We start from the raw sequence: 18,337 nt of genomic DNA, 5'->3' as shown, positions 1-18,337 counted from the left end.
ATCATTTAGAAAGGCAACAGTGAATAAGCTGGGAATAATATAGCCAGGATTTGGCTCCTTTCCCTGGTACCCTATGACATTATGTTTTTGGTCAATAATGATGACAGAAGAACTGTATCACCCACATAGTTCTTGGCAGTCATACAAAAAATGGTGGTTCAATGCATGCTGTATTTACAGTACAGACGGTACTAAATTCATACATTGCCTTGGATTTCTATTTCTTGTTTGTACTGTATCATTATTCTCTACCAGCTGCCTGTGCTTAGTAGTGTGTTTGTGCCCAGAGCTTCTGTGCAAGATGAGATTGTTCCACACCAATTACAAATGGTTGCTTAAGTCTGTTTCTCATGATTCGATGCACCTCTAATCCAGTTGTCAGGTAGCATGTGTAAAAATCTCAACTATTTTACAGAGCCTTGGGTGAAATCAGGACTTGCTCACGCAGCAGCTTGGGCTGTATACTCTCACTTCCACTAGCTCTCTCTGTCAGGAAAATAACTCCTAACCACACATACTTACAGAGGACTAAATCAATTAACAAACTAACAAACACACACACACACGCAGACAGTCAGACACAGACACCCACATAAACGTGCACACACACGTGCACGGTTCTCTAACAGAAACATACTGTACTGTGCTTTTGGCCATATTAGGTTTATTCCAATGAGAACACACATAAAACAGATGACATTCCACCTATGGGAGAAGTTATTTTCTCTAATGATAAAGGATCTTTATGCAAATGGCATAAATATGATGCTACAATGTCACAGTGAAATAAAATACATTGATGGGACAAGTGTTTGGAGAAATGCAAATAAATGTTATAGAAGGGGGAGAAGGGTTCAATTTAAGAGATTTGTCATCTTAGCTATCATCAATATATTGGTTTACAATATCTGTAGAAATTGTTCATTGTAGTTTGCATGCCTAGAAAATACCCTGTATTATTAGCAGTGTATTAAACTTGCTATGTCGAGGGGACAGTTCATTATCATGCAAGCTCTGTCATACACATCCTCAAAAGAAAACTGTAGAAAATGTGACACACAGGACAAGCGACAGAGTCATACACTCTCTCAAGCAGAGACAACAGTAGCTAGCTGAGTCCAGACCAGGACTATGGGTAGAATAAAACTGAATCTGGACATCTGCAAAATCTGTGTACGCGACCAATACAATTGCATTTTATTTAGATTTGATTTAAACAGAACTAACCAAAGGTGAAATAAGACGAATAGCACAAAAAGCTTATGTCACAGTGCAGGGAAGAAATACTTATGAGCGTACATATCATTATAAACCTGCTTGTATCATCAGTAGCCTATACTCAACACCATGCACTAAAATATGCACCAGTCAGGGGCAGGAGGGGGGGCAGGGATGGAGGGAAGGGGGGCATATCAGGGTCACAGGGCTTGTGCTTATGTATCATGAATATCAAAATGAGGTACTGCCCGTTCCTCTGGGTCCAATACTGAGGGACTCTCTGGGTTCTGTGTTTTGCTCTAGTATATTCGTCACACGTAATGCGATTAAGCATGACAGTGGAACCGCAAGGGAGATTGGACAAAATACGAGGGTGATTGGACAAAGAGACAGCGCTTGATCTATAGTGGCGAGCTGAACTGAGCTGAGCTCTACTTCCTGCCTACAGGTACGAAGGAGGGCTAAAGCGCGGCTGCGTACATATTGCCTTCAGTTAAGAGATTCCATAGTGGACTACTGTAATAACAAAGCGTGATGGGATTGAAGATAATGATCTGGTCTGCATATATTCTGTCAGAAGCGGAATCAACAATCTCTAAATTTAGGATATTGGATCATTTGTAAGCTGTGATATTCGTTCGTCATGGCTACCTGTTCCACTTCAGGTTATACAGTATATCACTTGAGCTATTACTACTGTAATGGAAATATGTGTTCACCTCAAATATAAAAAGACAATACGACCAATCTGGAGCATATTATGTGTATTATGTGTTTGTATAATTGTGTATGTGTATGTTTGTTTGTGTGTATTTGTGTCTGCAAAACAAATATATACTACAGATTGACACTCTAGAGAATTATTGCATGGGGAGGTGGGGGGGGGATCTTTTATCTCCAAGCAATGCAATGGAACAAGCTGGCCATTGACTAAATGAGGCATAGTCTTTAGTAACTTTGTCTCTGGTTTGGCTTATCTGAAGTAGTCAGTCCAGTCCGGGCTGGTCTTCCAGAGCTGCAGCCGAGCCGTTGATCTCTCCCCTCTCCCCCTCCTCCCCCTTGTCCACCTCTTTGGTGAGTGGGTTGTGGGTGGACAGGGGTTCCAGGGTGTAGGGTTTGGGGGGCTCGGGCGTCAGCGAAGAGAGCGTGGGGAGCAGCTGGCCCTCTCGTAGTGTAGCGGCTAGCTCTTTAGCGCTGCACGACGGTGTGTTGGTCTCGTAGATGTCGTGGAAGCTGTTGTAGTCCACCTCGTAGAAGCCCTTCTCCAGAGACAGGACCGGGGTGAAACGCCAGCCCCACAACACCTCTTTGTCCAGATAAGAGCTCCGGGCCTGGCAGGTCATCCCTGTTAACACACACAGACGCGATCACACGTGCACACACACAAACGCACATGCACACACAGAAATACACACACACACACACACACACACACACACACACACACACACACAGAAAGGGAGAGCCAGATGGAGGGAGGAAGAGGAATAATAAATTATTCACAAACAACACTCAACTCCAGAGTCAATAATGGTCTGAGGTCTCAGGATCAACAAACAGGGAGGATCAGTGAGAATAAGATATGAGGAGCATCAGGACTGAGAGGTCCAAGAAGATATGTTCCACCTGGGATTCTCTGTGTGTCTATGCTAATATCCATACCTCTGGAGAATCTGTCTCATAACCTGATAGGAATCCAAAGTGTTCTCTACAAAGCATTGTAAGTTAGATCTCACTAACCATACAGCCTGCTGTAGTGTCCAACTTAATTGATGGGGAATACAGTATCTATCCAAATTGAGTATGCAGCATATACTGCCCTACCAAGCAAATGGGCAAATGGGCAAAACATTTTTATACATTTAAACCATGCTTTATCATGTGGACAAATATCCTGCCTCCATTGTGTTGTGTTATGGAGAAAATGGGGGGGTCTCATCACTTACGTCAGTCACTGCCTTTTACCTTGGTTTCACCGAGCTTTGGGCTGTATTATTGATTGTTCTTAACTGATACAAGTATCAAATTATATGAAACTGACAGACATATACAAATAAATATATGAACATATGTTGGTGTAAAAACAAAATGTAATTGAAACGTATTCCTCTGGGTGTACCAAGGTCAAAGGTCATGTCAGAGGTCAGGATCAATATGAATAAAAAATAAGACAAGAAATAACCACATATCCAGTGATCTGCCTACAACTAATTTGGTTGGACAATAAAACTACTTTAAAGCCATTTTTATCAGTTCCACTTAATCAGCTGCTCTTTTTTTTGGTAGGGGTGAACCCTGGAGGGTCCTCATGGTAATTGACAGCACACAGCATCCTTGATAGACAATCAATTGATCTGAGAAGCCAACTGCTTCTTTAGGGAACTGGCATAGGATCATTTTTTCTTGGTGAATCACTGAATAAACATCTCTTGGGTCTGTTGGGGAAAACAAAGACCCACCTATCTGCTGTGATCTAGTGCTAAATAACAGCATCTTCAGGAGCCTGCTACACTCCTGCTGTGATTACATCAAGGCATAGTAAATCCATTACTCTGAGTGGGAAGAAGAAGACAAACACTGTCTATTCTATGGGAAGGATAGAAAGATGCGATATGGTCCTGTTGACTCAGCCTGGTCTTATAGACAAGAAGTAACATAGTAAAGGTACATCCGGGACACTCAAATTAGTATGATATGCTACGTTTCAAATCAAATGTTATGTCACATGCACCGAATACAACAGGAAATACTTACTTACCCTTAACCAACAATGCAGTTCAAGAAATAGTATTAATACAATTTTTACTAAATAAACTAAAGTAAAAAGTAATACAATAAAATAACATGCACCTTAGCCAAATACATTTAAACACATTTTTTCATAATTCCTGACATTTAATCTGAGTAAAAATTCCCTGTCTTAGGTCAGTTAGGATCACCACTTTATTTTAAGAATGTGAAATGTGTCACGGGCGTTTGTAGAATTAACGGACCAAGGCGCAGCGTGCGTGGAGTTCCACATGTTTATTCAATGAAACTCACAAAAACAATAAAAAGTAATGAAACGTGAAGCAAATGCAGTGCTCAGAGGCACTACACAAAAACAAGATCCCACAACAAACAGATGGGAAAAGGCTGTCCAAGTACGATCCCCAATCAGAGACAACGATAGACAGCTGCCTCTGATTGGGAACCATACCAGGCCAACCTAGAAATAATGAAACTAGAATGCCCACCCTAGTCACACCCCGACGTAACCCAAAATAGAGAATAAAGGATCTCTAAAGTCAGGGTGTGACAAAATGTAGGAATAATAGTATAGATAATTATTTATTTCAGCTTTTATTTCTTTCATCACATTTCCAGCGGGTCAGACGTTTACATACACTCAATTAGTATTTTGTAGCATTGCCTTTAAATTGTTTAACTTGGGTCAAATGTTTCAGGTAAGCTTCCACAAGCTGGGTGAATTTTGGCCCATTCCTCCTGACAGAGCTGGTGTAACAGAATCAGGTTTGTAGGCCTCGTTGCTCACACAAGCTTTTTCAGTTCTGCCCACATATTTCTATGGGATTGAGGTCAGGGCTTTGTGATGGCCAGTCCAATACCTTGACTTTGTTGTGCTTAAGCCATTTTGTCCTAACTTTGGAAGAATGCCTGGGGTCATTGTCCATTTGGAAGACCCATTTTGCGACCACACAGTTCTATTTTTGTTTCATCAGACCAGAGGACATTTCTCCAAAAAGTACAAACTTTGTACCCATGTGCAGTTGCCAACTGTAGTCTGGCTTTTTATGGCGGTTTTGGAGCATTGGCTTCTTCCTGCCTGAGCGGCCTTTCAGGTTATGTCGATATAGGACTCATTTACCTTTGGATATAGATACTTTTGTACCTGTTTCCTCCAGCATCTTCACAAGGTCCTTTGCTGTTGTTCTGGGATTGATTTGCACTTTTCGCAAACAAAGTATGTTCATCTCTAGGAGACAGAACGCGTCTCCTTCCTGAGCGGTATGACGGTTGCGTGGTCCCATGGTGTTTATAGTTGCGTACTATTGTTTGTACAGATGAACGTGGTAACTTCAGGCATTTGGAAATTGCTCCCAAGGATGAACCAGACTTGTCGAGGTCTACAATTTGTTTTCTGAGGTCTTGGCTGATTTCTTTTGATTTTCCCTTGATGTCAAGCAAAGTACATCCACAAGTACACCTCCAATTGACTCAAATGTTTACATTTTATTGAACTAGGCAAGTCAGTTATGAACAAATTCTTATTTGCAATGACGGTCTAGGAACAGTGGGTTAACTACCTTGTTCAGCGGCAGAATGACCGATTTTTACCTTGTCAGCTCGGGGATTTAATCTTGCAACCTTTTGATCACTAGTCCAACGCTCTAACCACTAGGCTAACTGTCCCTGATGTCCTTACACAGCTCTCTGGTCTTGGCCATTGTGGAGAGGTTGGAGTCTGTTTGATTGAGTGTGTGGACAGGTGTCTTTTATACAGGTAACGAGTTCAAACAGGTGCAGTTAATACAGGTAATGAGTGGAGAACAGGAGGGATTCTTAAAGAAAAACTAACAGGTTTGTGAGAGCCGGAATTCTTACTGGTTGGTTGGTGATCAAATACTTATGTCATGCAATAAAATGCTAATTAATTACTTAAAAATCATACAATGTGATTTTCTGGATTTTGTTTTATATTCCGTCTCTCACAGTTGAAGTGTACCTATGATAAAAATTACAGACCTCTACATGCTTTGTAAGTAGGAGTTGTTCTCCCGACTGTATGTAGGTAGGTGTAAAGTGACTATGCACATGCTATATACTATGTCTATACCATATTATACATTTTAAAAAATTGTTACATATTGTACGTTCAGTAAATTTATAACATGCTGTATAATATGGATTGTAACTCGTGACATATATGAAATGTGTGGTGGACATCCACAAATTAGGTACAGAATAAAACAAAATGCTCTGAAACCTGGTTGGTTGACTCTGAAACCAGTGTTTGTTCATGTTTCAAATTAAGCATTAAACCCACCTTATAATGTACAATGGATGTTTTTCCATACATTTTCAAAATCTAGGTTAACATGTGTATTATATGTGGGCTGAGTGTGCATTATACAAATGTGTCTGGACTACACGAGTAAACTATATGTGATTATATCATGCAAATGTTACATAATACAACAACAATATAATATATTTTACATATTCATGAATCTGTTAGTAATTATTTTTTTAAGTTTGACGTGCTCTTCTTTGAAATCGCACAGAAGGAGAGATATTGGGGAAGAATGTTCAGTAAACAGACAAAACTGTATTTTATCTCTCTCCCCACCCTCCCTCCCTTTCATATCCCTAGGACTAAGTTTCTTCTCTCTTTTAAAGCAATGCATACCCAAGGACATCTTTATATAGATTTCAACATTTACTCAACAACAAAGTTGTTGGATAAAGGAATAACAGGCATATTTGGTCTATAAATAAGGGGAAATTGTTTCATCCCCCAACTCTTCTGAGAACATTAAAAACAACAGCAGTGCATGTAGGCAACAATAAACACAACAGGAAGCTCTTTGATGACTAGGGTCTTTGGGCGTAGCAGCTCCACTAGCTACATCATTATCAGCAGGGCATTCTTATTTGTGATTAAACACAAAAAATACTGTATATTCCACATTTTAAAAAGTGACTTTGAAGTAAACCAGTGCATGTTGTTCACCACCATTTTTCAACAGCTCTTCTCAGAGTTGAGATTGGAAGAATCCATGGACTTTAATAACACTACGCCACGGGGGTCTCTACACACCCCTCCTCTCCATCCCCATCCACAGTCACTTCTCAGGGCCATCAAGCTTGAAGAGGCATGTGTGGGAGAGAGATGTCACCTCTCTGCAGCATTCATTTAGCATCCAGCAGCAGCACAACAGAGCCCATTCACCCACATACTGGACCTGGATCCCTCTTAAGCCTGGGAGTCAATAGAACACTGGAATGTGTTTCTGTCCCCTTAAAAACACTGGCCATCACCTCAAGGCCAGGGTTCCTCTGGCTATTTTTATCTAAAGAGCTGTGTGTGTGCTGCAGTGAGTTCAGCTGACACAATGGAACGCTCGTACGCGGGCACACATGCACACACAGCACTGGGTAACACAGTTTCTCTGGACCAAATAATATAGTCAGTCCACCCTCAAAACATTAGCTTACTAGGGATTGTTTCATTATAATGTGTACTATCTATAGCTACTTTATATACCATATTTAGCTGCTATTTAGCTGCTATTTATAAACGTTTTATAAAAATGACATATCAAATAGCCTAACTGTGGAAAAAAGTAGTCAGCTTGATGATATTTTCGACCACTATTTATTGTTGAATTTAGCGGTTTTTGTCTGGCTAATAGCCTACACAAATGGGCTGCAATAATCAAGGTAATTTAAATTACATTAAATTAAATCCAACTTGCTTTTTTGTGTGCAAATGTTTTCACCACTGGTTAAAGGTCCAGGTTGTGCACAAGACTGTTTTCTATACTGAGTATTGCCAACCCAGAGAGTCTTTCCTGAGACATTATAGGCCTATGTCCATTGCACTGCACACAATTTACACTTAGTGTTGAATAATGCATCCCAAGATATATCAGAGATAAGGGACTATTGATATTTGCAACCACACAATTCAAACACTGGTTCACCAGTATGAATGAAATCAAGCCCTCAAGAACTGTTGTCCGCTAAGTATGACAACCTCCTTGCATCTGCTAATTTATTGGCTGTCCCGTGTCCAGACGACCTGTCCCCAGAGCTTCCTATACAGTTTATCTCTTTCCATAACGTGTTGAGGCCAGCAATTAAAGAGAATGAGATGCTCAATTAAAGATGTTGCAAAACTACCGTATTTGAAGCACAACTCCCTTCTACCCAGTTTCCCTGATGGTGCTACTGCAATCCTGCTGTTTTCACCATCCCAGGGAGATTGTTTTCTAAATAAAACATCATAAAGAACTACCTAAGAAGCATTAGGCTCTCAGTCTGAAAATGAAAAGAAATCACTTTCAAGCCCTAAGGCACTTTTCCAGTCAAATTCCTGAAGCCCAAGAAACAAACACCTAGCTTCCTAGTACATATGGATATTAGGGGGCTGCGGGGGTGTCCGGTACGACAATGACACATGCACCCACACACACACACACACACACACACACACACACACACACACACACACACACACACACACACAGAATGACGGCTGGTAACACGATGCAGGCTGCACGGGGACACAAAACACCCTGTTTTCTCTTGTAAATTGCAATACCTGCCGATGTGTGTTTTCTGTTCAGTTTGTCAAGGAGGATAAAAAAAGAAGCTTATTCGCTTAGCTAGGCTTGAATTGTAAATGGTAGAGGGTCTCATAAGATGTTGATTTGTGATATTGTAATTTGAAGCAGGTTCTAATAAACAGTGTACTGATATATTAATAATGTGCTGAGAGAATGATAATCAGAGTATCTTACAAGACCATTTGATGTATTCCCTTTATATCTGTTGCTGTTGCATTGACAAAGACATGGATATAATGTTCTTTGACAAGATAAATCATCATCTTGTTTTCTAATTATCTGAAATGCTCAAGGTGAGAGAAATTACATTTGTCAGTGGTATAAGTGGCTGACTCAGTGTTTTTTTTATCTTCAGGGTGGTAAGTTGTCAGTGATATAAGCAAATGTCAGATTTTATTTTTGTCAATGAGATTATGCTTATGCAATCAGATGCTTGCTGCAGGGCTATACATGTCCACGGTGCAAAAATGGTACATGAAAAGGGCAGTTTACTGTACTTCAAGAGATGGATATGTGTTTTGCATTGGGGGCTGTTTAGCATGCCCTCAGCTTGGCTATAGGAATGGATCCCACGAACCATCCAGATGATTCCACTATTAATCAAAATCATTACGATGTTGTCAACAGCACATTAACTACAGTACAAGCCTAGTAATTTAGCACTACAGCAGAGAATGCACCCCATCTAGAAGCTATCTAGCCATAATAGAGCAGAATAACAAACACATACATTTATAATGACAAGTGTGGACATAAATTCAAAAGTTGCTGCAGCATGGGGGTTACTGTAATGGTGTCTTTGACCTTATAATACATCCACTGGTTGTTAATTCTGAGTAACGAATCGAAAGTGAGCTATCATTACCCAGTCCAGGTACTGTGGGCTTCGATCCAACAGTGAGAGTTGTAGGCTTATGCTTTCTCTGGCTTATAGCCGACACCAAGATGACTGATCAATTGGGCCATTCGTCAGATGCAGTACTTTATAATTTACACAAAGTCCACAAAATCAATGTCATTAGCAAGAGCCGACCATATTGATTTCCTCTCCTGCAGATGAACAACATTTAATGCAAAATGGTTGAAGGCCACAATTCCCAAGTCAGGAGAGGTCCTTCTGTTAATTCCTGTGAGAAACGCTTGTGATTGCTTGTGTAAGACCCCTTTAGTATCATGACATAGTGGAGGAGGGATTACTCAACGACCAGTGATTGACATGACGACATGGGCCCATCGTGGCATGCTCCTACTGGTCAAGAGGAAAGCGATGCGATTTACTGCCTGAGTCTAGGCATCAGGCACGGTGTGAGTGTGAGGGTTGACTACTTGTGGTATGGGAAGAAAAATGAAATAAATAAAAATCCTAAAAGAACTAGAGCAGAAATGTTCAGATGCATGAAAAGCCATGCCAGATCAAATTAGAGGTTGGAGATTTCTGTATTTTAAAAATATGGGAAGATGAAACGTAAACTGAAAATCCTCTGTCCACCGATGAAAATATTCCTAATTATGCTACTATGTATTTCTTGTAGTCACTGCATTTACACTGTATTTACAAATGGGGAGAGATACAGAGCATTCAGAAAGTATTCAGACCCCTTGATTTTTTCCACATGTTATTACGTTACAGCATTATCTAAATTCTAAATTTGATTAAATCGTTTCCCTCATCAATCTACACACAATACCCAATAATGACGAAGCAAAGACTGTTTTTTAGAAATTTTTGCAAATCTATATAAAAAAATCGATATATATATATATCACATTTACATAAGTATTCAGACCCTTTACTCAGTACTTTGTTGAAGCACCTTTGGCAACGACTACAGCCTCGAGTCTTCTTGGGTATGATGCTACAGTTTCTCCCATTCTTCTCTGCAAATCCTCTCAAGTTCTGCCAGGTTGGATGCACAGCTATTTTCAGGTCTCTCTAGAGATGTTTGATCGAGATGTTTGATCAGGTTCAAGTACGGGCTCTAGCTGGGCCACTAAAGGACATTCATAGACTTGTCCCGAAGCCACTCCTTCGCTGTCTTGGCTGTGTGCTTAGTGTCATTGTCCTGTTGGAATGTGAACCTTCATCCCAGTCTGAGGTCCTGAGCACTCTGGAGCAGGTATTCATCAAGGATTTCTCTGTACTTTGCTCCCATCTCCGCAGAAGGACTCTAGAGCTCTGTCAGAGTGACCATCAAGTTCTTAGTCACCTCCCTGACCAAGGCCCTTGTCCCCCATTTGCTCAGTTTGGGGTAGGGTCTTGTCCATTTTCTCTACGAAGAAGAAGCCTGCTCCGGCGGGAGAGGAAGAGGGACGGATAAATACAGCTGATAGGGAGTTCCCAATGTAGGTATCCACAGCCTTGGTCTCCGGTCCCGAAAGAGAGTACAGACTTCCCCGGGGAGGCATGGTGCTAGATAGAAGGTCAATCCTGCAGTCATAGGATCAGTGGGGCGGAAGCGACATGGCCCGGGCCTTGCTGAACACCTCCCAGAAGTCCTGGTGCTCCGCAGGAATGGCTGAGATGTCTGGGGCACCTTTCGAACCCCCAGGACGACGTCCCGGGGCAGGTTATGCAGACTTCAGGCAATGGCCTTGGCAGAACGGGCTCCAGCATATGATAGCACCAGTAGACCTGTTAATGAGGGGATTGTGTCATTGGAGCCAGGATAATCCCAATACCATGGGAATCAGAGGGGACTTGATGAGCAGGAACTGGATAGCCTCGCTGTGGTTCGCTGACATCCGTAGGTGGATGGGAGTGGTGTTGTGGGTGACTCGGCCTATAGAGCGCCCGTCCAGTGCTCTAACATCCATGGGAATGGAGAGGGGCTGAGTGGGGATGTTCAGCTCGGACAGCGTCCAAAAAAGTCTTGTCTACCCCAGAGTCAATGAGAACCCCGAGAGATTTGGACTGGTCTCTCCACAGCAGAATGGCATGAAAATGGGTGTGAGCAGGGGAAGCAGGAACGTCCTTGCTCCTACCGGTGAGCCTGGCTTCTTTAGAGGACAAGAGGATACGAAATGACCAAGAGTCCCGCAATACAGACAACTCTTAGTGTCAACCCTGTATTGCCGTTCCGCTGGTGACAGCCCAGCTCTGCCTAGTGGCATAGGCTCAGGAAGCGATGACCCTCGGGGCAGGTCAGGAAGACTTTGGTCCTCTCGGCAATGAGACAGTCAGGAGTTTCCGGGTTGACTTGGAGGCAAGGTGGGTTCCCTGGGCTTGCAAAATCGAATTTCCTCTCCCTCCGTCGTTCCCGTAGTCGCCCATCGATTCAGATGGTCGAAGCGATGAGGGAATCGAGATCCATAGGTAACTCCCAAGCAGCAAACTCGTACTTCTCCTCCTCCAAAACGAAGTGCAGGAACATATCAAACAATGCTTCCTGGTTCCAAGCATTCTCCGCTGCCAACGTGCGGAAAAATCCACAGCATAGTCAGCCTCACTGCAGGAGCCCTGCCAAAGCTGGATTAGCCTCCGTGCAGTTTCTCTCCTGGGGAACGGGGAGTGAAAAACCTTCTTCACCTCTGTCAAGAATTCCTCCAGACTAACACATATGGCCAGCTGCTGTTCCCATACAGCAGTAGCCCAGGTGAGAGTCATCCCGGACATCAGCGTAATGAGATGGATCTCTCCAAGATAGCCTGATGGGAAGGAGGAGGGCTGAAGCTCGAAAATGAGGGCACACTGAGCTAGAAACGCCTGACAGGTGCCCGACTCTCCATTAAAGCATTCCGGGAGGGGGGCGGGCAAGCAGAGTTTATTACAGCAACAGAGCTAAGGTACCAGACGGCAGGCAGGCTCAGGGTCAGGTCAGGCAGAAGTCGGAAATTCAGATAGGGGCAAAGATACAAGACAGCAGGTTGGCTCAGGATCAGGGGCAGGCAGAGTGGTCAGGCGGGCGGGTTCAGGGTCAGGACAGGCAATGGTCAAAAACCAGGAGGGTGAGAAAAAGTGAGGCTGGGAAAAACAGGAGCTGACAGGACACACGCTGGTAAGCTTGACAAACAAAACGAACTGGCAACAGACAAATAGAGAACACAGGTATAAGTACATGGGATAATGGGTGACACCAGATCAGGGCGTGTTAGTTAAGAGTCTTGCTCAAGGGCACATCAACACATTTTCCACCTAGTCTGCTCAGAGTTTCAAACCAAAGATTTTCATTTACTGGCCCAAACCTCTTAACCACTAGGCTACCTGCATACACTTCAAACAGACATACCACAATGGGTTTCTTCACGGTACCCAAACCAAAACCAGATTTAATGAGTTGCTCATTTATTTATAGAGCCATGCCATTGTGAAATGCTCTGCCGCAAGAGGGTACTCAGGCAAAAAGCATGTTTATTTTGACATTTTTTAAAGACAACTAGTAGCACAGCTCCCATCCTCTTTCTACTGTATATAAGAATACTAATATGTACACTACCGTTCAAAAGTTTGGGGTCACTTAGAAATGCCCTTGTTTTTGAAAGAAAAGCACATATTTTGTCCATTAAAATAACATCAAATTGATCATAAATACAGCGATGACATTGTTAATGTTGGAAATGACTATAGTAGCTGGAAATGGCTGATTTTTAATGGAATATTTACACAGGTGTACAGAGACCCATTATTCACAGAACAGCACAAACTGTCTCTAACCAGAATAGAAAGAGGAGTGGGAGACCCCAGTGCACAACTGAGCAAGAGGAAAAGTACATTAGTGTCTAGTTTGAGAAACAGATGCCCCACAAGTCCTCAACTGGCAGCTTCATTAAATAGTACCCGCAAAACACCAGTCTCAGAGTTCCTCTGTGTTCTTTTGCCCATCTTAATATTTTCTTTTTATTGTCCAGTCTGAGACATGGCTTTTTCTTTGCAACTCTGCCTAGAAGGCCAGCATCCCGGAGTCACCTATTCACTGTTGAAGAAACTAGCCACTAATGTGCTTGTCCTCTTGTGGTTACATGTGGTTACCTAGGTTACAGTCTCACAGCTAAATCTTTGCCCTTTTCAAACACAATTGTCTTGTTTTCTGCTTGATTTTGTCAATTACAAAACTATACTTAAGAAAAGTATGTGTCTAAATATGACTTTCAACATTGCCTGCTCCCGAGAGTTCTCTCTACTTATAAAAACACGACATTGTAGAGCTTCCCTCTTGTCCCTTTTCATTAAGGTGCTAGCAGCCACATGAGTGAGTGCTAGCTAGCTAGCTAGCTACCTACCTATCTGAACATTAAGCTAGCCAAGATCAACAACACAAGCAAACAGACTATACTCACAAGTAGTGAGTGGAGTTACAAACAGATTATACTGTTAAATGTCTTTAAAAAAACGATTTTCCAACTTTTTTTTCAACTTCTCTCCATTAAATCGAGTTAATGAGGAAATCGACACCTTTGCAGCCTGAATGGAGAATGTTTTATAAACAAACCGATCCATGGGGATACGAATGTATAGCAGGCTGCATTCATTTCCTTTGGGGACGGTAAGATGAAACAAATTAATATCGCCATCTGCAGGCCTTTGGGCTCAGCCATCAAGTAGTACAAAAATATAATTGTGTCATTGTAACTTTGTACTCCCTGACGAAGGCCATACTTCCGAAACATGTCAGAGTTTTAAAATATTTGTTCAAATCAAATCATAGTTTATTTGTCACGTGCGCCGAATACAACAGGTGTGTGGACCTTACAGTGAAACGCTTACTTACAAGCCCTAACCAACAGTGCAATTTAAGTAAAAATATAGGTATTAGGTAAACAACAGATAAGTAAAGAAAAGAAAAATGACAGTGAAAATAACAGAAGCGAGGCTATATACAGGTGGTACCGGTACAGAGTCAATGTGCGGGGGCACCGGTTAGTTGGGCTAATTGAGGTAATATGTACATGTAGATATAGTTAAAATGACTATGCATAGATGATTAACAGAAAGTAGCAGCAGCGTAAAAGAGGGGGCTGGCGGGTGGGGGGTGGTGGGACACATTGCAAATAGTCCTGGTAGCCAACGTGCGGGGAAACCGGTTAGTTGGGCTAATTGAGGTAATATGTACATGAATGTCTAGTTAAAGTAACTATGCATAGATGATAAACAGAGTAGCAGCAACGCAAAAGAGGAGTTGGGGGGGGGGACACATTGCAAACATGCCATGCAAATAAAGGCATTGTAATTACACGAAGAGTGCCTTGTTTCTCCTTTCTTTAAAACATGTTTACATTCACAAGGAAGAAAAAGCATGACCCTACTGAATAAAGTAAGCAAGTGACCCGTATAATGCATCGTATTTAGATTAGTGCATTATAACCGGCCAGTATACGATGCGTAAGGCTTGCACGTACAGTGTTTATGAGTGAAATAATACACCACAGGAATATATTAGGACAAGCAAATAAGGAAGCCAGGACTCTACAAGTGTCTACATTCCCTGTGCTACTATGATAAATAAGCAGATTTCCTCAATCAATATTCCATACAAGGATTTCCAAGTCTATCAGGAAGCTAGCTGGGGGATCTCGTGAATGCAATTAATTAAAAAGTCTCTGGGATGCAACTTCGGCATCTGCCCCTCATTAGGCATAGGACAGGTCTTTTACAGCTTGAATTTAAATGTTGCAAGAGAAAAAAGTGAAATCTTCTTATCCTTAAACATCTGTATAAAACTGTGTTTTTGTGTTTTTGGTAACTTTCCAGAGAAGAGAAGGTGCTAATAATGCTTTGGCCAGGCCAGTACTGTCTGAAACCCCCCTGGAGCGATTGCTTTCATCATTACACCGCCTCTCCCCAAATACAGACCGCCTCTCCCCAAACACAGACCAGCATAGGCAGCTAATGTTCTTTCCTTTTTGGAACAAACATTTCAAAGAGGTCTCTCTGATGCACCAGCATAGGGTAGATGAGGGCCTAAGTATGGATGTGGAAACATATGCATAACTGTAACAACCTTCCTAATAAAGACCCTACCCACTGGTTTTTTTGTGGTAATTTATCTTTGTAGAAAATTACAAGGATGGTCATGGCAACAAGATATATAACCTATTGTCATGGATCCCTCCGGAAATGTCATTACGCACACCTGGTCCCTATTCCCATTTGATTGTATAAGTGTGCCCTTTGTTCACCATTGTCCTGTCGATTATTGTTCCAATGTCCGTTGGTCATGTGAGTACCTGTGCAGGTGATGTGAGTACCTGTGCTTTCGTCCGACGTGTATTGTGCAGATGATTACGGGTCTCGTCCCATGTGATAATCATTGTGCGATTGCCTATTTTTATAGTGTTTGTTTGGTCTTTGTCCCCTTGCCTGTACATGGCACACTGTAATTTGGGTAAATAAAAACCCCTATTACGCATTCCTGCGCCTCCCTGCCGACCCTTTATACCAACGTGACACCTATGCTCTCAAAAAGTGTTGTTTCTATTTTTTTAATGGTCTTATGGAACTTATAACAGCCATATTTACCTGAGTTGGTGAATATATTTATTATATGCAGATCCGTACCACATGGTGCCTCTAGAAATTGTGTTTGTATGGGTTTGAAATTGTCTGGTTTGTAGAATGAAAGATATTACAATATCAATGATTATGAAGAACCTCAATGGATTAACTGAACAGACAATAGTTCAAATGTAATTGACCAAGGCCCAATCCAGAAACAACCCCTAGCTAGCCCCTACTCCCTACGCATTTGTGTAGGTGCAAAAAGATTGGACAATTCCACCAAGCCTATCAGAAGACAAGGTGGAGCTACTACCATATTGCTTATGCCTATCTAATTATTTCAGGTCTACATGAAGGGTCTATGGGCTAGGGGTCCTGCTGACCAATTAGCCTTGTTTCAAGAGGACGTACCTGTAGCTTCAACCATGCCCTCCAGGATGACCACAATCTCAAACTCCTCCTTGTCCATTTGGGCCTGGGACAGCTCCCAAAAGGGGCTCTTCTCGTTGATCTCGTGGGAGATTATGAGTGGGGACACCAGGAAGAGCCGGTCGTCTCCCGTGTCGAAACCGATGTTGATGTCCGTCTGGTTGAGAGGGATGAACTCTCCCTCCTTGGTCTGCTGTGAGCGGATCAGCTTGGCCCGGATGGAGGCCTCCACGATGTGGGAGTTGCGCAGGTCCCCAACTCTGAACATCAGACACAGCTTGTTGTCCCGCACAGAGATCACCGCCTTGTGGGAGAACATGAGCGTCTCGGCACGGTTCTTTGGCTGGGAGATCTTCACGAACATGCAGCCCACCATCATGGCATTGACGATGGAGCCCAGGATGGCCTGGATCAGCAGCAGGATGATGCCCTCAGGGCACTTCTCTGTGATGACGCGGTAGCCATAGCCAATGGTGGTCTCCGTCTCAATGGAGAAGAGGAAGGCAGAGACGAAGCTGTTGAGGTTCTCTACGCAGGGGGTCCAGCCCTCCTCGTCGCTGTGCCACAGATCCCCTCGGATCAGGGCGATGATGTACCACAGCAGGCCGAAAAACAGCCAGTTGACCACATAGACCAAAGTGAAAATGAAGAGGCTGAAGCGCCAGCGCAGGTCCACCAAGGTGGTAAACAGGTCGCTAAGGTAACGGTAGGTTTCCTGCACATTGCCGTGGTGAACGTTGCATTTGCCGTCCTTCTGGACGTAGCGTTGTCGGGGCTTCTTGATGGGGTCGGCGATGAGGTGGGTGCGCTCAGTGGAGATTTGGGCCTCCCGCATGTGTTTGGGAAGCTTTTTCACCTGGAGAGACAGAGAGGAATAGAGACAGTTCTGGTGAGATGTTGGTCACATTATCATTGTCTTCAAAAGTTCATGTGTGTAGCCAGGAGTGACCTGTTCAGGAAACACTCTGTGCTCTCATTACAGTCTATTGCTAGAGGCCATTGTTTTCCTGGTCAGGTCAAAAGGTCAACAAAAATGTATGCCTCTATTCATGTGCAATGTCCTCATATTACCCTTGTTACGACAATGTGTGAAATGTCCTCATTTTACCCTTGTTGTTACAATATGTGACATTTCCTCACATTACCCTGTTGCTAAAATGTGTGAAATATCCTCATATTACCCTTGCTGCTACAATGTGTGCATTATATTATGAGAAAATACACATTCGAAAGCTTTTTTACAGCTACCCTTGTTGACAACAAATAAACTGTAAGTCAATGCTACAGATACAGTTGAAGTCAGAAGTTTACATACACCTTAGCCAAATACATTTAAACTCAGTTTTTCACAATTTCTGATATTTAATCCTTGTAAAAAAAATCCCTGTTTTAGGTCAGTTAGGATCACCACTTTATTTTAAGAAAGTGAAATGTTGCAATAATAGTAGAGAGAATGATTTATTTCAGCTTTTATTTCTTTCATCACATTCCCAGTGGGTCAGAAGTTTACATACACTCAATTAGTATAAGGTAGTAGCCTTTAAATTGTTTAACTTTGGCAAAACTTTTCAGGTAGCCTTCCACAAGCTTCCCACAATAAGTTGGGTGAATTTTGGCCCATTCCTCCTGACAGAGCTGGTGTAACTGAGTCAGGATTGTAGGCCTCCTTGCTCGCACACACTTTTTTATTCTGCCCACAAATTTTCAATAGGATTGAGGTCAGGGCTTTGTGATGGCCACTCCAAACACCATTTTGCCACAACTTTGGAAGTATGCTTGGGGTTATTGTCCATTTGGAAGACCCCTTTTGTGACCAAGCTTTAACTTCCTGACTGATGTCTTGAGATGTTGCTTCAATATATCCACATAGTTTTCCTGCCTCATGATGCCATATAATTTGTGCACC

The 18,337-nt window shown here is 42.4% G+C and overlaps 1 protein-coding gene across 1 annotated transcript in view; it reads right to left on the bottom strand.

Annotated features, from left to right (window-relative positions):
- Window positions 1-652: 652 nt before the first annotated feature.
- Window positions 653-18,337, bottom strand: part of LOC112267188 (G protein-activated inward rectifier potassium channel 4-like) — a 32,525-nt gene continuing 14,840 nt past the window's right edge. The window contains exons 3-4 of the mRNA XM_024445389.2: window positions 16,414-17,287; window positions 653-2,563 (exon numbers count right to left, since the gene is read on the bottom strand). Coding sequence (XP_024301157.1) covers window positions 2,205-2,563; window positions 16,414-17,287 — 1,233 coding nt within the window. The 3' untranslated portion in view covers window positions 653-2,204. The remainder of the gene's footprint in view (window positions 2,564-16,413; window positions 17,288-18,337) is intronic.

The sequence above is a fragment of the Oncorhynchus tshawytscha genome, linkage group LG14, assembly GCF_018296145.1.
Source record: "Oncorhynchus tshawytscha isolate Ot180627B linkage group LG14, Otsh_v2.0, whole genome shotgun sequence".
Classification (NCBI taxonomy): domain Eukaryota; kingdom Metazoa; phylum Chordata; class Actinopteri; order Salmoniformes; family Salmonidae; genus Oncorhynchus; species Oncorhynchus tshawytscha.
This window is presented reverse-complemented; position numbering and strand designations above follow the sequence as displayed.